Raw genomic sequence first — 19,983 nt, 5'->3', positions numbered from 1 at the left:
TGAGTCAAACTTTCCAAAATCATACTATAATCTTACATAGTACTTTCTACTGCCTTCTCATGTTTTAACTTTAGGCTGTACTAGGACTAAGCTTCAAGCTTTTCTTTATGAGATGCTCATAAACTTGCTGCTTATTGAAAGTTCAGATCTGCAATAATTTGCAGACTTCCAGGAGACAACATTTTGAGGAAGAATCATCAGCAGTAATAAAAGTGTGATAAAATGTGATAAAAATGTGATAAAAATGACAGTCTTAAAAGGTAGTGTTGTATTGGGTTTGTAGTACAAACTTAGATGTTACAGCACTGACTACATGCAATACTAATTTGAGGACTTTTTTATTTTAGACACTGCGTTAAGACGACATCATGGATAAATATGAAATCATTAAGAAAATTGGAGAAGGATCTTTTGGCAAAATATTCTTGGCAAAAGGAAAAGCGGATAATGAGCAGTGTGTTATCAAAGAGATCAATTTAACTAAGGTAAAACAACAAAACCTGGATGATAACGGTAGTTATTTACCTGATTGTGCTAATTGTATTTAGCTAGGGTATGAACTTGGGTTATGTTTTATCTCCTTTGTAGTTCTGTCTCGATTATACAGAGTCAAACTTTCCGAAGACTGTACTCTTTGCTAATTTAGTGATTTTACAAGTGTAGACGAAATACGTATTTTGATATTAACAGTGTTTACCTTTTACTGCATTTTTGTTCTTTTCAAAACTTCTCTCTACTTACAATGTGTGACACTACCTAATTCAAATTTTATAAGAGATGATTCAACTACAATGAAACTATTGCCACTGAAATAACAAATCACAATTTTGTGATACATTTCTCTAAACTTTTTAATTTCCTTTTTTTTCCCCATGTTTTCAGATGTGAGTAATTCACAACGGAGTCTTTCCAATTCTCATTTATGTTTATGGCAGTTTGATTCAACTCATCTAATTTTAAATGTCCATTCTGTAGCTGTCAGCATCTGAGCTGCTTGACTAGACTCCCTTTCTAGGAGAACAAGAGAAATATGTATTTTTAGGACGCTGTTGATTGTGCGTATTTTAGAATTATGTTTTAGAATGAGCTGAATCAGGCCATAAAAGTGCTCTCTTTCTTTCTGTTGACTGCAGAGGCAGGTTAGCGTGACTAGCTCAGGTATCAGAGCAATACCACTCCTACATCTAGTTCCAGAAAGACAGGCAATTAAACTCCCCCTGATTTCAATCCAGGGGTTTCAATAGTCAATTTCAATGAGTGCCTGCATGCTTTTGACAGGCCTTTTGCTATTTTGGGCCACACTAGTGAATTTCTAATGTATTAGAGCATTATAATGGAAGAATGAATTTTTATATATCAGTTCTAGAAAAAAGCTGTATAACTTCCAGATTCAAACCCAGAAAAATTGATATGATAATAATGGCAGGTAAATAAAAAAGTTTCTTTCTCTGCTCACGACCAATTAAAAAATGCATTTCTAATCTTAGATTTTGATGTATGCAAAACAGAAAAATGGGAGTTAATAAAATATTATTGTGGATCCTACTCATTCAAAAATCAGGAGCTGGATACAGAAAATTATTACTTTGAAGTCGTAAGACTTTTTTATATGGTAGAGTGTGTTTCATTCACTTTCTGATTTTTGAATCTTTGAGGATTACATTTCAAAATTATTTCTTAAGTATGAGGGTAAGAAACTTTTTATAAATACAAGAGGATATTTTGATGGAGGGATATTCAGAGACATGAGTTTTTAAGAAGTAATATTTATGAAAGTGTGATCACAATGAAGCAAATAGAAGTTTTCCATTTAATGTAACAGCGCAAAGAGTTTGCCTGAAATGTTGCAAGAACTCATAACACCAGTAAAATAGAAGGACTTTTTTTCTTCTTTCTTTTTTCTTTTGAGATCACCCATATTAAGAATACAGAGTCATCTAGACCCTTACTCTTCAAATACTTAAGGGAAGTTTAACTTCAGAGTTTAACTCTATTCATCAGCTAGCTTAGCAATAGCATTTGTTTAAAAGGTTTAGAGGTATACATTCATCTGTTTGTAAAATGTCATAATTTGGTTTTACTTCGGTAACGTTCCAATATATTTCCAAGCATACACTGGAAATTGATATTTTATATTATATATACATCATATTTTCTAATATTTCTGCATCACCTTGGTACACAGTCTTTTTGTGTTTGTGGGAATAGTTTGATAACAATGTAACTATTTTTGAAAAGAGTTAAATACATCATTGCTAGCATATAGTTTCTTAATTCTTCGTAGGTGCCTGAGAAAGAAAAAGAAGCCTCTCAGAAAGAAGTAATTCTTCTGGCCAAAATGAAGCATGCAAATATCGTAACCTTCTATGCCTCTTTGCAAGGTTTACTCTTAATGGTTTTGGTTTATTTGTGATTATAGGAGGGGAAGTCGGCAAAACCTAGCTTGTTAATATTGCCCAACCTTAAGCCTGTCTCCAACCCCTTACTTACCAGTGGGGACACATCCCAACTCCTAAAAATGAACACAAGGTATAAGATTCAGTCATCACTTGCCCTCTTTGTGTGTGTGTGGGGGATCTAAGGTATTGTGGCATGAATGCTACATCCTGGGGTGTCTGCATTGCTTAAGTTGAACTTCAGTCTTGACTTTCAATAGGAGTCCAGTGTTTTATGAGACTTTTCCAGGAGTTTCAATAGAAGAAGAGAACTTTTGAGTATAGCAGGAAACAGGTCCTGTTGCCCTTTTGTCTTGAGCCATATTTTGAAGTATCACTCAAGGATACAGGATTCCTCAGGATCGAAAGAGACAGAAGGAAGTGTGTTCTCCATAAAAGCTAATTCCCTATATTTATTTTTCCTGCTAACATCTGTCATAAGGAATGCCTTATGTAATGGATGCTATAGTTACAGCTTGTGTTCAAATTGTTTTCTGTGATCGAGACTGTAAATGTTTTAAGGGACATGTAAATGTGGTAGTCTTCTGACCCCAGAGAGGTCAGAATAGGGTGAGTTTCCATATTAAGTAGCCCATGCTGTTTATTTCTACTGTTGGACACTGTCTACTTTTAACCTTTTCCCTAAGCCTAACTGTATACTTAGTTATTATTGGGGAACAATCCCAATTATGAAGCATTCTGCTAAGCGTTGCCTGTAAGAACATCTGTCTTCTTTCTATTAGTGTGGTTTCTTGGGGGTTTTCTCATGTATTTAATATTTTGGTGAATCTCCATTTAAATATATTTTCATGTCTTAGTTTTGCATCAGGTTTCACTGGAAGTAGCAATTTTTTCTAAGTTACTCTTTGAAATGGAGGAGTAGATAGAGGATTAACTACTCCTTTTTAAAAGAAGGATCATATAAAATAAAAATAATTTATTGCTGTAATAATGAGGAATAAAGGAATAAAGGAAAAATTATACTTTTCCTTTCAGAAAAGAACAAGCTATATATTGTGATGGAATACTGCGATGGTGGAGATTTAATGAAGCGGATAAATATGCAGCATGGAGTGCTGTTTGACGAGGCCCAGGTGAAAGAAGTTATCTTTAGAGGAAATGACATTATGTAAAACGTGTGGTTTGAATTATCCAGTACTGTTTCTTTTCTGACGTGTTACAATAATTAAACGTTTTAAAGAAACTTTGGTAATTTTAGTGAGAGTTTAGAGTTTGCTTTTTACACTGGTTTAAGATCTTAAATTAATTCATTAGCAGTGTTTTTATGCCATTTTTATCCCTCCTCCCTCCCATTGCACCTTCCATTGTGGATGCACTTTTTCCTTGTATTAGTAGTATACCTACTAAGCCATAAAGACTTTCTTTTAAATTGTGTTTTAGAATTATGGGGGGATATGTTATATATGAGTTCTTCATTCATTTATGCTATTTGTATCCTGCTTTATCCTGAAGTCAGTGATAAATCTCTCATTCATTTCATTTGGGTCAAGACTTCTCTGATGCCATTTAAATTGTTAAACCAGCACAGAGAAATATGCCCAGAATTCTGACTGCTTTTGGAGTGTGTTCACATATATTTTAATTTGTAAATAGGTGAGTATGATAGGTATTGCAATTCACAGAAACAGAATTTCCCACTATTTCGTACTTTACCCCTTTATTTTTTTACTGACCTTAACTTTCTGAAGGAAATTTTCTCTTACATATTGGACTTAGTGTACTGAACTCTGAGGTTATTTAATCATGCATAGTCTTCCACTTTTGCAGGTACAATCAAAATTTACCTAGAAACTAGGTAGATTAACAGGTAGATTAACAGGTCCAACCTGTTAGTGGAAATACACTCTAAAGCATAAAAGTGGAAAAAAAAGAAGTATTCTGACTTTTTTCTTTTTTTTTTTTTGCTTTAGTGGTACAGGCGGAACTCCTTAGTGTAGAAGTCAGTTGAAAGTGAATTACTGGTTCAGTAATAATGAATTTTAAGATCCTATTGGGAGTCATGCTAGCAGTAGAGACAACATGAGAGGACATAAAGAGAGGACAAAACCACAGATCATGGAAACACAAAAGAGAGAACCAACACACACAAACCCCTTGACAATGAGACAGAGTAATACATATCCAAAGAAAGGCAGAGGAAGTACAGAGAGAAGAATGGATTATAGAAACTAAAGATACATCTGCCAATCATGAAAGGAAAGCAGATTGCCCAATTTAACATAACGTTGTTAAAATACCTTTGTATTTTCAAATGTATGCCTAAGAAAGTCTCATTTGTGGCATCAGCCCTATTCAGGAAATCATCTGCTTAATGTGAAGCATCACTAAATAGAAGATTATTATTTGAATCAAAGTCTTTCATGACTATCAATTTTCCTAAATAGAGAAGCATATAAGCACATTGTACTTTTGTTTCTGAATTAAGTCCAAAGGTCCTTATTCAATAAAACACATGTATATTTGAAGTTAAATATATGTTTAAGAGCTGTACTGGGTCAAGGATAAAGGATAAACCTGTGCTTGCTTATTACGCAAGTTTCTTCCTAGCTCCCTTCTTTCACCACATTTCAGTCCTTCATCCTTTGTTTCTGTTTTTTTCTGGACCACATTCAGGAAGACTACAAATATTATAACTGGGTGCTATGACTTCCACCACTGAGGATTAAGAAGACACTTCCCAAATCTGTCTTAGTTGTTATTTGAACTCACTCATTTCTAAATAAAGGTCTAGTATTCTTACTGTCTTTTGATGTGATTCTTCAGTCCATGTTCAAGTACTCATCCTGTCAGAGTCAGTAAAAACTTGATGGGGATAAGGAAAGTGGAGTAGGTATCTATTTCCATTTAGTTTTGTGATAGCACTAAAAAAGGAAAGGAAAAGTCTATAGCATTAATTTTAAAAATATTATTTCTTACTATTTTATATTGTATATGCTCTACCTATACTAGATTTAGTTGTTGTCTTTATCTTATATACTTCAGTAAGATGCCCCATTAGACATTAGAGTCACACACATTTATAGATATCTGTTCCCTTTAACTTTCACTGCAGATTCTGAGTTGGTTTGTGCAGATCTCCTTGGGCTTGAAGCATATTCACGACAAGATGATTTTACACAGAGACGTAAAAGCACAGGTAGTAAAACTGGTACTGGAGAGGGGGTGATTTTGTCTTTTAAAAAATATGCTTAAGAAGCTCTGCCATGTTTCATTTTCGCATACCAGTTTTGTTTTTCTTTGCAGAACATTTTTCTTAGCAATAATGGAAAGGTAGCAAAGCTTGGGGACTTTGGCATAGCAAGACAGTTGAACAGGTAAGCACCTTTTTTAGTTAGTCTGTGACCTACACCAAACAGGACTGTTTCTGAATGTTCAGAATGCAACTTTAATGCACAAATTGTTTGTGGATTGTGCTTGTTCAAGAGGTCTGGGATACAAAAGGTCTGACACTACATTTTTTTCTGTTATCCTAGAACATGCCATCCTGCATGAAACCACAGATATATCTAGCCTAGTAACTGGACTTCTGTTATGTCTAGGACATAGGGTGGGGAAGCCTCAATCTTTCCCTGTTCTGTACTGACATAAAGAGATTCTGGAGGCACAGCTCCTGCTCTTGCAGCTGTTGATAATCACAAATCATAAAAAAGAAAGTGAAGACCATTAAAAACTTAGGAAAGAGTATAAGAAAAGAGTTTGTACAGATCTTCTTTTTATGTCCTCCAAGGCTGTGCCTATATTTTTAAAAAAGGGCCAGAACCCACTCTCTGGGCCTGAGAGTAAATGGCATGGCATGGCATGGCTTGCATCCGTATGGCTAAACTCTGTTCTCCCAGAGAGGGTGGCCTTATCTTTACTGACTTTGGGGACAAGGTTGGCCTATCCTGTATAGTGGCCAGGTATCATCTAGGAGAGTGCTTTTTGGTGTGGCCAAAACATGCCAGGGAGCATGCTAACAACAGGACAATGCTTGAATTTGATCTCTTTTTGAGCCGCTTGATTATCTTTGACCGTGGCAGGATATTGTGGCAAAGAAGTTCCACAATTTAATTAGGTATTGTGTGGAAAGGTAATTTCCTCTGTTCATAATTTTGAAGATTGTCCCTCTAGTATCAGTCCTTCTCAGTTGCTTTGTACTACACCTGCTGCAACTCACTTGTTAAAACTTCTCTTATCCCTAAATTAAGTCAGTGGAAGTTTAACCACATTTCTGTCTACGCAGCAACAGTAAAGTGAACAGATAACTTTAACCAACATAGACAATTTGCTCATTCCCTTCAGATGTATTTAAACTGTGTACATGCATTAGGTACCTTTATGCATTCTTCACATGGACATACAGCCCATGTAATTTCTGTCAAGGCCTCATCAGACTGGCTTTGGATTTAGGCCTCCATAACCTTGCCAGTTCAGTGGTGCATCAGAGCTAGGAAGTCTTGCTGAGAGTTGGAGTATATTGGATTAGCATGTTTGGATAGTATCTTGATCCAAGCCTGCTCATGTCCAGGGATATGCCATGTCACTGTTCTAGCTGCAGTCTCTGCTAGCTCTCGTACCTTTGGGGTGTGTTCCTTTGCGGAGCATAGACCTACTGTCAGTGCCTCAACGCTCCACATGTAAACTACTTATGCAGAAAGTGCCTACCTTCAGAAGTGTCCTGGGGATAATTGCTTTAAGGATTGCTCCTACACAGCAGAATAGTACATAGCAGATAGGAAGTAAACCTCAGAATTCGAATGTCCAAGTACAGGCATTTTAAAAAGTATTTAATAGGCTTATACAACAAAATAATTGGAGCTTGATAGTACTTTTCCTCACGTAACAAGTGAGTTAAGTTTCTCAGGCTCTCTTTTCCTCCTCTCTTGGGGTATACAAAGGCATTTTCATCTCTGTTCTCCAAAATGCAAGATTGTGTCCAATACTTTTACTTGCAGTTAGGTGTCTGTGGCACCTCTGGCACTCAGACTTCATATACTCTATAAAGAGCGTAACTTACAACTTTATTGACATCTAGTATAGAGTGAGTGAGTATAGAGGAATCATACTCTGTGAGTACCTGTTCCTCTCCACTGACTTCCCAGTGACTCTTGATGACATCCACAGAGAAGATATCTAAAAGCAAGTTAAATTAATCCAACTGGTGCTATTTGGCTACACCTTCACAAGTCAGCACCAGATAGAACTGGAATTCATTTACTCGTCCTTTAGTTTCTGCACAGCACTTCCTCCTTCCACTGTTTCTGGCTTGCGTGACTGACTACCACCTCCCATATTCTTACTTCAGTGAGTATGTTGGAGACTTCTAATATTTTGTAGTGTCTTTGACAGCTTTCAGAATTCTGTGTTAATGATAAACATTCCTTGAAAATGTTGATTACAATGCTGGTGAAAAGTGGGGAAAAGAGAATTCTTGTGCCTTCTGTTGAAGTGCAAACACTCTTGACCATTAAAATTGTTGGTAATTTTTACACAGAACTGGGAAATACTTTAGTTTTTCTTGGAGTGTTCCACTATTCAACTATTTGGAGAGCAGAAATAATGTCCCTCATGGGCTTTTCACCTGGGGCAGAGAAACCTCTAGTTCAATTGCTTGTAAACTTTTTCAGTGTGTAAGCCTTTTTGTTCATTGTGTTTCATTAGCACTATGGAGTTTGCCCATACCTGTGTAGGGACCCCCTATTATCTGTCACCTGAGATCTGTGAAAATCGGCCATATAACAATAAAACGTAAGTCTCTGTCTTTGCTTCATATGCTTGTGCATGAGGGCATGCAGGCATGAGAGAACTTATTTTAGTAATATCATGGTTTAAATCAGTATTTCTGCAGGGCACCAGGAATTTCACGTCACCCTTTGTGAAGTTTTGTATTATTGTGTACAATAATTAGGTGCATCAATCATATACAACAACTATGTTATACTATACAACACTGTCAGTTGTATTTTGACTCACAGTGTCCAGAGTATAGCAATCATGAATTTGTTGTGATTCATATACAGGCTTAACATAATTATATTTTTTTTAATTATAAAATTACTTGTACTTTAAACTTAAAGTTTAATCTAATTTTCTTTTAATACTCCTTGTTAGTAGTGGCATGAAATGTAAAATAGATTTTTTTTTTCCTTTGCTTTATCTGGTCCTCCATCAAATACTAAATTTCTCTCTGTGTTTCCAACATGTAATAACCAATGCAAGTATGGGTCTTTTCAGTTCCAAGTTTATGAATTTTTGATACACTTATTTGTGATTTATAAAATTACACTAAAATGAAAGCTGCTAGATGGGCAATTCTGGAACTTTGCAGTAGCCACCTGCAGGAAAGACAAATAGGTCTGAGAATTATAAAGGCTCACTCAGGCTTAACACAAAACCAGTTGAGAAGCACTGAAAAGTTAGGAGCTGAGTGGGCTAGACCCCTTTCTCTGTGTGGTGGATGTGGTCAACACCAAATGTTCTGGAGCCCAGACTAGCATCTCAGCCCTAAGGGCTAATCTATTCACACCAGTTTACTCCTTTATTGTCTCCTTAACTATCAAGTCAGCCAGAGATAGCTTTGCTCTTCATCCTGCTAGGAGTATTAAGCAGGCATTCTTTATGTCATGTGGTTTTTCCAATGATAATGATAGTACCTAGTTAGGTATCATAGGAACATTGGTACCACAACTAAAAAGAAATTTCTAGTTGTTCTTTTCAGTGCATCTTAAGAAAAATTAAAAGTTGCACCAATATTAATCTGTGATGGAACAATGTTAATAAATTTGAGAGCTGAGAAGAGGTACTGATTACATGTATGAATATATTATAGTCTTTTCCCTGAAACTTTAATTACTTTTTATTCACAGAGATATTTGGTCTCTTGGCTGTGTGCTTTATGAGCTATGTGCACTGAAGCATCCTGTAAGTACCATAGAATCAGATCATTATAATATTATTAAAAAAGATAGTGGACAGCCTGGAAAAACTGTAGTCATAATAGTATTCATAGTCAGTTGCTAGAATTGTTTTCAGCTTGTTTACTGATATTAGAGAATGACTGCTAGTGTTTAATTTTTTGTATTGTGTCTGTTTTGTGCATACTAAAATACAAGGCATTATGTTGTATTCCTACAACATACATATATGTGTGTGTGTGTATGCACAGATTGAACATATATTTACTCTTTAAAAAGTACTAAACTTTTTCAAAAGGCAGATGAACAATGGAAAGAATTAAAGCCAAACTTCAAGGTTAGGCTTTAGGCATATAATTTTACTCATTTCTATTTGAAAATACCATCTATACTTACTAAAGAGTTTGAAACCCACATTTACCCAGAAAGCAGTTTGAGTCCCCAGAAGCATTTTCCTAAAGGTTTTGTTTTGTTTGGAAGCATATTCATGTCAGAAAATAACTGAGATAGATAGCATCTTCAGGAAGCTGTGTTGTCATCAGCCTGATCTGAGCCTCAGATAATCATCAGCCTGTGAGTATTATGTGGAGAAGGGAACACAGCAGAGACTAATCCGGACAACAGGCAAAGGATCAGATTCCTGGGCCCAGCAGAAGTTGACCTTTTGCTGAGCTTGAATGTGGGAGAAGGCAGAGCAGCACTGATAGAGAAAACAGTTGTGTTGAGCTGAGAGGAAGGGGATACTTCTGAGGAAAATTTCAGATTTCACAAAGTGAGAAAACATTAATATTACTTCTTATGAATATTAGGTATTTTATTCTGTATTGCTGCCCATTTTTTTAATTTGAAGGCAGGGACTAGATGCTGATGTAGACAGGAAATGCAAGTGAAGCTAAGGCAAAATTTGGTTACACCACCTTCAAAATAGCCACGTAAATAAAATGGTAATTTTAGAAAGAACTTGCTTTCAAAATTATTTTTGCCTGGCTAAGGCCCTAAAAACTGCATTGATGCTGACCTGTTAAGAGATCTGCTGAACTGACAGGGCTGATTTATTTGAGTGGTGTCAGTTGTTAAAAATCAGGATTGTACCTTGGTTGCTGAGAGAACACAGAACACAGAGGCTAAGTTGCATGGATTGAGGTTTTGAACGTGAACACTGTGAAGACAGTATGTATGCAGGTCTCTGTTGAACAGCTTTTGGCAAAATAAATCATGTTTCATTCTGGAAAAATTGCTTCTGTGTTAACTGTATGACAGCAGAGTATGAATAAAACTCTTCCAGGTACAAAAGCTATAGGACCTCTGAAGTCATGCAACTGAAATGAGGAGAATGTAACCACAAAATACAATCAGAGAGTGGTTATATTGATTTTCCACAGCAAACTATGGTTAGCAAGAAGGGATTTGTGAAGAGATTGCATAGCACAGGGCTTCTGTCAGCAAGTACCTTTTTTCAAGTTGGGGTGTCTAGTCCGTCGTTTCCAACCAGTAGTACTTACTGTCCTCCTTTTACTGTTTTCATTGATTAAGTTTGAAGGCAATAGTTTGCACCAGCTAGTGCTGAAGATCTGCAGAGGACGTTTTCACCCAGTGTCTCCCAACTATTCATATGATCTGAGGATATTAATTTCCCAGTTGTTTAAAATATCTCCAAGAGATCGACCATCTATCAATTCTATTCTAAGGAAGCCCTTCTTGCAGGAGCTCGTTCTCAGGTATTTACCCCCTGAGGTAAGCACCTGTACTGCTGCTTGCTGAGAGAAAAATATGTATCAAAGTAGTATAAAGAGTTCTATCAGCTACCTTTTTTCTTACAGATAACACAGGAAGAACTCAGTCACACTGTGATACATAGAAAAAGGCCTTCAGCATCACAGTCTGGAGCCAAGCGGATACAAGGTAATGATAATAATATTGTTTAACATTAGTTCTACACTAACATTTGTTAGTTATGATATACATGATGGCTATAACTTTCTCCAGCAGTCTTTATTGCACATTTGGATACAAGAGTTTCGCACAAAGTTAAAAATAAAAAGAGAACTGCAACAGCAGAAACGTTCACCCCAGACATTGCATCGCTGTCCTGTTCAGGAAAAGACAACTTTAAGACCAGCTCATTAGCAACATTCAGCTAGAAAAGCTGCCATAGGAAAGTGCTGAAACATTAATCTTAATTCTTTTAAGAACAGAATTTACGAAACTGAGAGGCTTTGGTCTAGATGCAGTTTAGGTCTGTCACATGAAAAACATTCTTACTTAATTTTGCCAAGCTACGTGCAAAAATGCAGAAATCTTGCAAAACGTGCTCCATGGTATTTTACAAAATAATAAAAATATATTTTACAAAATATTATAAATTAGATTAAATTGTGAGAGACAATGAACTCTATTTGGATTTAGTGCTCATTGATAGATCAGATTATGTATGCACATTCTTAGAAAATGTGAATGAGACTAAATAGTATCTCCGTATGAACTGCTGAACATCTGGCATGTTTCTGGCAGCATAACCTTTTCCTAATTCTATATTCTTCGATATATCATCATTATTCCTTAAATTTATCTTTGGAAGTATTAAAGTAGCTTAAACAGATTTCTGAAAATAAACCTATGTAGTTACTTAACTACACTATGGACTTTTTTTTTTTTTCCCCAAAATAAAAGTTCTTCAGTAGCGTAGGAACCCATGTTATTTTGGAAATGACTTTCAATGAGATTTATCTGCCTTCAGGATTAATGCAATTTGGACAGAGGCACCTGAACACCTAAATCGCTTAGGCATTTTAAAAAATATCTATGGTCGTATACTCATAATTTTCATATGTTTTCTCTCCCAGACATGATACTCTCACAGTCATTACTCAGGAAAGATTTAAAACTCACTTAGAAACTACTTAATCCTAGCAAGGACACTACTTTTCATTATTGCAGCTAAGATATTTGCAAAATACTGACTAACCAAACTGGAATGTTGTGTACTTTTATTCTTCTACATGGGGAACTGATAAGGTAAAGTTTTCACTTTTCAGCCCTTCTTTCCAAATTTCACAAATACTACAACATTGTCTAGCGATTTGTAGAATACAGAGGGCTAGGTTTAGAAAGGGAATGCCTAAGGAGGTAGACACCTAGCCTCCAATGAAATCTGAGCCTAAAAATCAGACCTCCTGTCTTCTGTTCTTGGTACTAGCTTGAAATCAGCATTCTAGTTTATAGAGCTCTCCCTTTTATTCAGTGTGCTTTGCAAAACTAATCAATAAGATCCACTGTACATGAGTGTAACAAATCATAATGTTTTCAAAAGCATGTCATTCTAAGAATGAAAGGCAGAATGCCTAGGAAGTGTGTAGTATGGTGATGATGATGAAAGAACATAAGGAGTGTTTGTTAGCCCAACCTGTCAGTGTTAGGTGTATGCACCCTACTATGGTTTGCAACTACATGATCATTAATCATGTAGAGAGAATGTAACCTTTTAATCTTTTATTGTTAAAAAGCATATAAACTTCAAAAAATGAGAGTCCAGGACCAAGTTTCTCCAGAATCTGGAATGGTGGTGCCTGTCATGAAACAGGAATTATGTCAAAGAAATGAATGTAAACCTCCTTCAAGAGGGCAACAGCCTATTTTTCAGGTACTGTGTATCTGCATTCTTGTAATATTTAATCATCTTCAGAAGACAAATTCCTGCTCTTAGAAAAGACACTTTAAAAGGCCTCATTAAGATTTATTAAATTTAACTTAATGCCTACACTAAGTCAGTAGAGACAGTTAAACACTCCTGAAGCCTCAGAAGAGGTGTTTTAGAAAGCCTAAGTGTGAAACAGTGAATTTAGGCTGCTTCAGTATGGTCCTTTGTAACAAAAGGAGTCAGGCATGCTTTGCATTTACATTTGCACAAAGGCAAATAAACTCTGTGTTTGCGTTTTTGCTATAGAAGCAAATAGACGGATCCTCTTACCTCAACCCTTCTGAGAGCCCATTCATGGGCAAAACCACTAGCACCCACTGCCCTTGCCTCAGATACTTATTACAACAAACTGGGATCAAACCCTACAGCAGAAAGCCCCAGTTCTTCACAACCACTTGTGTCCCTCACTCATTTTCCACCTCCTTCTTTCCTCAGGCTGGATATCGGCTGTATGCTGTGTCCAGCCTTTTACGTGGCATCACTTCATACCTTTACGTTTATATTGAAGAGCATATAGTACTGCCTTGGGTGCTGGTGAACAGAGAGCAAAGTACATTTAGGATCTGGGAGCTCCCAGCAGTAATTGCGCACTGCAGTTACGGTAGATTAACTGATGGTAGGGAATGTGGACTTCCCAGAAATGCTTCCACCAAGCAGTCACTTACACTGCCTATGGATAATACTGTCCCTGTGCAGAATATAGGAATTAGTTTTCCTCATAGTTACATTTGTGCATATCCAATGCAAATCCAGAGATGGATTAAGTTAGGAAGGTTAAGTTTCCTTTCACTGTGCACTGCTGTAATCAAAGGCAGAATTTAATCTACAGTGTTTTGATCTACGAGACATGCTTTAATATTAACACTGGGAAAGTTCCCATATTCTTTCAGCATCCAAATTAAGCAAACAGTTTGCAGGGTTGCAGGGATACTTGCATAGTGTCATACTTTGAATGTGCTGCTTCAGGATTCACAGAATCTCAGAATGGTTGAGGTTGGAAGGGACCTCTGGATGTCACCTTGTCCATGCCCCTGCTCAAGCACGGTCATCTAGAGCTTGTTGCCCAGGACCATGTCCGGGCAGCTTTTGAGTATCTCCAAAGATTGAGACTGTACAACCTCTCTGGGCAACCTGTGCCAGTGCTCAGTCACCTCCACAGTGAAAAAATATTTCCATTTGTGCCCATTGCTTCTTGTCCTGTCACTGGGCACCACTGGAAAGAGCCTGGCTTCGTTCTCTTTGCACCCTCCCTTCAGGTATCTGTATACATTGATAAGATCCCACCTGAACCTTCTCTAGGCTAAACAGTCCGATCTCTTTCAGCCTTTCCTCATATGAGAAGTGCTCCAGTCCCTTAACCATCTTTGTGGCCCTTTGTTGGACTCTCTCCAGTATGTCCATGTCTCTCTTGTACTGGGGAGCTCAGAATTGGACACAGCCCTCCAGGTGTGGCCTCACCAGTGCTGAGCAGAGGGGAAGGATCACCTCCCTCAACCTGCTGGCAATACTTTGTCTAATGCAGCCCAGAATATAATTCACCTTCTTTGCAGCAAGGACACATTGTTGGCTAATGGTCAACTTGTTGTCCACCAGGATTCCCAGGTCCTTTTCTGCTAAGCTGCTTTCCAGCTGGGTGGCCCCAGCATGTACCGGTGCACAGTGTAGGACTTTGTACTTCCCGTTGTTGAACTCCATGAAGTTCCTGTCAGCCCATTTCTCCAGCCTGTTGTGGTCCCTCTGGATGGCAGCACAACCCTCTGGTCTGTCAGCCACTCCCCCTAGTTTGGTGTTATCAGCTGTCTCGTCCCACTCGGTGGGTTGTGAGATGGGTGAATCTTTTTGATTCCCTGGGGATTTGTGTACCGACAAAGGCCGATCTCTGCTCGGCAGAGCCGCAGGCCGGTAGAGTCACGACAATGACTCAGAGGAACAGTCAGACTAGCAACTTTATTAACTAGCAAACTACAAACTTAACGAACTAGCAAGCTCAGCGAACGAACAGAGGCAATTTGGCAATGGAGCTATTTTCTGGGCAACCCATCACAATTCATCCAAAACTCATATGCCCAGATATATGTATAGTGGAAGAGTAGAGGAAAAGAGAAGTGAGAAAAGGAAAAGAGAAGAGAGGAAGATAAAGAAAAGGAAAGGTATCACCACCCTTGGATCCCACAATGACGGTGACAGACGTGGCAATCCTCCGGTGATGGGCGCGCGATGTTCCCTGGGGAAGGTGTCTCTTTATACTCTAATCCCTGCCTCAGGTCACACCCCTGGAGGACTTATGTTGTTCTGGTCCTCAAAGGGTTGAAGGCGCTGGGGGGAGGGGGGGGGTGGTTTGCGAGGAGTTTCATTCCAAGTTTCGGGTGGTTGTAGGCCCATTCCTTAGATAAACTGTGTGACCTCTGGCTATAGATGGCAACTGTGCATCCTCCAACACGCTCTTCTCATCCTGTGCTAGCAGACTTGCTGCACCGTATCTCGATACAATGTTTGAGACAGTACCTCTTTCAGTGTCTCACAAGACAATACCTCTTTTAGTCTCTCCTCCGAAAAGCTCTCCCCATCCCATGACTTGCCGTTGCCATGCAAATCGTGCCTCATCTCTCCACAATGTTTGAGACATTAACTCTTTCAGTCTCTCACATCAGCAAACTTGCTGAGGGTGCACTCTGCCCCACTCTCACCCATCATCCAGATCATTAGTGAAGATGATGAATGGGATTGGACCCAGTACTGACCCCTGGGGTGCACTGCTAGTTACTGTCCTCCAACTAGACTTCGTATTATGATCACCACCCTCTGGGTCCAGCCATTCATCCAGTTTTCACTCCACTTCACTGTCTGCTCATCCAGCCCATACTTTATCAGCTTCTCTATGAGGATTTTATGGCAGTCAGTGTCAAAAGCCTCCCTGAAGGCAATTGCCTGGTAGGCAATATCCACTGCTCTCCCCTTGTCTACCAAGCCAGTCATTTCATTGTAGAAGGTTATTCGGTTGGTCAAACATGACTTCCCCTTGGTGAATCCATGCTGACTACTCCTGATGATTTCCTTGTCCTTCATGTGCTTGGAAATGGTTTCCATTTCCATTTCAACACATTTCCAAGGTGTTCCATCACCTTGCTAGGCATTAAGGTGAGGCTGACCAGCCTGTAGTTCATTGGGTCCTCCTTCCTGCCCTTTTAGAAGATGAGTGACATTTGCTTTCCTCCAGTCCTCCCAGTCACTGCTATGATCAGTCAAAGATAATAGAGAGTGGCTTTGCAATGACATCTGCCAGCTCCCTGAGTACTCGTGCATCCCATCAGTCCAGTCTGCTTATGTATTCTCTAACCTGATCCTTTTCCACCAAAGGTACGTCTTCCTTGCTCCAAACTTCCCTGCTGGTCACAGGGGCCTGAGATTCCTGAAGGCTGGTCTTGCTCGTAAAGACTGAGGCAAAGAAGGCATTCAGTACCTCAGCTTTTTCCATGGCTTGTGTCACCAGGGCGCCTGCTTCACTGGTCACAGTTCTCAATCCTCTTACATTTATTTAGATGGCCTGGTTTGTTCTCCCTATTGCTTGGGATTGCCATACTTCCGGATACCGTACTGTAAAACTTACTTCCATGAGGGACAAGATAAACACTTTTTGAGGTTACCTCTTCCTTGGGAACATTATTGGCAGTGGAAAATTTTCTTCTTATATAGATATGAATTTATATTCTACTGTAATCTGGCCTATACCATAGGTAGATGAGCCTATTTTCAACGTTTCTAAGAAGGAAAACAGGGAGGAATAGTTAATGTATTTATCATCTATGGAAGGGATACTTAGATGCTTTTTAATTTATGTAAGAAAATAAGCAAAATTCAGCATTCTTCTCATACACCATATAGTCTCCCACCATGGAAAAGTTTGTGAATGTCTTACCACACTTATATCATGCAGTGGCAGGTAGATGATCACCTTCTCTCCATTGTTCTTATGAGAAATGGAAAAGACAGTCTTGTCACAAAGTAGAAATACAGGGATGTTTTCATCACAGTAAGGACTTTGAGAAATGAAAGGCAAGCTCCCACAGGCACATAATCAAAGAGATGGTGAAATGAAGTAGCACAGTGCTCCCCTGAAAGCAGCATTCAATGTGTATACGGTCCAAAACTACATCCCAGATTCCCCTTGCTCTCGCATGTCAAAATAAGATTATCCTGGAATTAATTCAGTGCTTTAGGCTTCAGAACAATGAAGTGACTCTAGGGCAATGACACTACAGAGTACAAAGCCCCATGCTGATTGACTCACACAACAATATGGGATGCTGCTTAATGACAGGAGCTGATGGAACAGAGGAAAAGGAAAAGACAATGGTAAGATGATATATGCCCTGAGAAGTTAGGAAGTTTCTGGGTTATATGTGAAAGGATTTGGAAAACTTACACTAACTATACTGTAGACTGTATTACCATGCAACTCAGACTGGGGAGAAGGACAGGAAGTTAATTCAAACTTGTACTGATACAAATGAGAACAGGTAAATTAACATCCTTTATTATATTTTCAGCCACAGAACTCCAGATTTAAGATGGCAGAAAGGCCAGAAAGTATTAGAGTACATGGCCATTATGGTCATTACTATGATAAGCTTGACAACTTGCAGAGGAAAGCTAATGCACATTATGACCTTTCTCATATCAGCCAAAGAGTTGAGGAATACTATAAACTAAAAGGACAAGTTGCACCTCCACCCCCACCACCCAATTGGTAAACCTTCTCATTCTATTTATTAGTAATGAACTGTCATGCGTGTTTTGAGTTATCAGCCTTTCTGATTAGGTAACACTGGACATGGCTCATTCAGTATAATTCCTTCTCTGCTTGGTCTTTGATAATTTTTTTGCATAAGTTTATTGCACAACAACATAACTCCTGTTCCCGTCTATCCAGAAGTTCCCTCTGAAGGTATTGTCCTGATGTTTGAAATTTCATTGTCAGAATGTCTCCCAAATGTCAGCATTTTGTCGGGTGAGAAGTAAAACATGGGCTTTTTATAGACTTTCTGATTATATCAAGGATAAACACTGTCTTTCCTTCCCACCAGGATCAGAACGATGTAAAGACTAAAAGCAGTTCTCCACTTGAGGGAACAGAGTGGCAGGCAGGCCATGAAAACATTTTTTTTTCCTGCAGAGCTTATATTTTGGTTTCAGATATAAAGACCCTTTCTCCAGCAGTTTGTTTATTTCAAAGCCTTTCTCTTACAAAGTAGAGGTACAACCTTTTTATTACGTTAGAGATTGCCTGTCCATTCCACGATTGGCCATTTTAGGTGTGGATGAGCTTTGAAAACCTTGAGAAAGGAAGGTAAGGAATATTTAATACTGCCTACTTTCAGATCCTTCCTTTAAGGTTGACTGAATCATTAATTTTCATTCAATGACGACAGTGTTTAGAACGTTTCAGTGAAGGATCATCAGCTTCAGAATGTCTTGTCTGAGCTGAGTTTCTAGTGCCTTATTTAAGGACAAAGTCAATTCAGTTTGGCTCCCTGGGGCACAAGTGGATTCTGATGGTAGGAAATTAAATAAATAGAAGTCAGGGAGCTTACAAGTGACTGCTGGTTATTTTATACCACAAAAGAGGTAAATATGTAGAAACCACAAAACTACATAAATACAAGGTTAGGCTGATAGAATTAGGCACAGAGGAGAAAGGAAATAGAAAACTTGTTCAATATACAACCTCCATTCTGACAATTTTCACTCATTTTGAGGATCAGGAAAAACAACTTTATTTTCATTAACACTTTCACATACCATTTATCAAATAAAAGGTGGAGAAGGACTTTGCTGCACTCTTCAGAAGGCTAATGTAACTGAAATAATAGGAAGGGGAATGCCTGAAGTGGATATGTTTTCTTTTTGTTATTTTACTCTTGTTCCATATTTATACATATTTTATCCATATTTATATATTCATGTAGTACAAAGAGAGCTCTGTTTATCAAATGTGATAGAACCTATAGAGAATTATTTGTGCAGAAGATAGCAGTCTGTGAAATAAAATGTAGTACATGAACATCACTTTCTTCTCTCAGGCCTGCAGAATATCTTCAAAGGCATTTTGAAGCCCAACAGTACAAGATTAAAGTGGAAAAACAGCTGGTAAGTAAATACTGAATCATAGAATAAAATCTGTAAAAGAAACTGAATGAAAATCCAGAAGATGAGCTGATGTCTTTCTAACAGCAAACTGTAACACTGACAGGTAGAAAGTTCTGCTCTAGCGAATTCATTGATCTGCTTCGCAATGCTCATCTTGAGGTTTTATTTTCTAATAAAAAACTGTAGCAATGTAAAATTCTACTATAACTTTTTCCCCCAAAAATATACACTTGCCTTACTGCACTCTTCAGTGGCACAGGGAGAGTGAATTGAGTGAGCACTGAAGGAAAGGATTCTAAATGAAAATTCTTTTGCTCTGGGATTTATTTGTACATCCATAGGGACTGCGACCATCCTCTGCTGATGCATATCATGACCAAATACAGCAGCAGAAAATAAAGGAAGAGCATCTCAAAAATCATCAGCAGGACATGTCTAGAAAGAATGAAATGAAAGAACAGGTAAATGAAATATTTTCCTTAGCTGCTTAAAGCTGTCTTCTTACACTCCTTGACAGTAGTATTCTTTACATAAGTATTGATTCTTTTCCATCTGACCACTAGGAAAATATAAGCTGTTTTCATCTGGTTCCATCTCACATAAACTGGCAAAGACTTGCACAAAAGCTGATGTCTATAATCATTTCATAAACCATGGCCTTTATTTTGATTTAACTTTTACTGAGATTTGAGGATTTGCATCACTGAACAAACTAATGTTGGAGGATGATAGATCCTCACATTTACAAATCCAAGAAAATAGTCATACATGCATTATTCATGTATGTATA

At 38.0% G+C, this 19,983-nt stretch overlaps 1 protein-coding gene across 1 annotated transcript in view; it reads left to right on the top strand.

Annotated features, from left to right (window-relative positions):
* Positions 1–368: 368 nt before the first annotated feature.
* Positions 369–19,983, top strand: part of NEK5 (NIMA related kinase 5) — a 28,298-nt gene continuing 8,683 nt past the window's right edge. Inside the window, exons 1-13 of the mRNA XM_072854560.1 lie at positions 369–485; positions 2,285–2,381; positions 3,432–3,529; positions 5,509–5,592; positions 5,700–5,770; positions 8,097–8,183; positions 9,302–9,356; positions 10,883–11,083; positions 11,179–11,251; positions 12,853–12,989; positions 17,594–17,793; positions 19,127–19,193; positions 19,535–19,654. Of these exons, the coding sequence (XP_072710661.1) occupies positions 369–485; positions 2,285–2,381; positions 3,432–3,529; positions 5,509–5,592; positions 5,700–5,770; positions 8,097–8,183; positions 9,302–9,356; positions 10,883–11,083; positions 11,179–11,251; positions 12,853–12,989; positions 17,594–17,793; positions 19,127–19,193; positions 19,535–19,654 (1,407 nt within the window). The remainder of the gene's footprint in view (positions 486–2,284; positions 2,382–3,431; positions 3,530–5,508; positions 5,593–5,699; positions 5,771–8,096; positions 8,184–9,301; positions 9,357–10,882; positions 11,084–11,178; positions 11,252–12,852; positions 12,990–17,593; positions 17,794–19,126; positions 19,194–19,534; positions 19,655–19,983) is intronic.

The sequence above is a fragment of the Ciconia boyciana genome, chromosome 1 (genome assembly GCF_034638445.1).
Source record: "Ciconia boyciana chromosome 1, ASM3463844v1, whole genome shotgun sequence".
Classification (NCBI taxonomy): Eukaryota; Metazoa; Chordata; class Aves; order Ciconiiformes; family Ciconiidae; genus Ciconia; species Ciconia boyciana.
The sequence above is the reverse complement of the archived record's forward strand: the minus strand, read 5'-3'. Positions and strand labels throughout refer to the sequence as shown.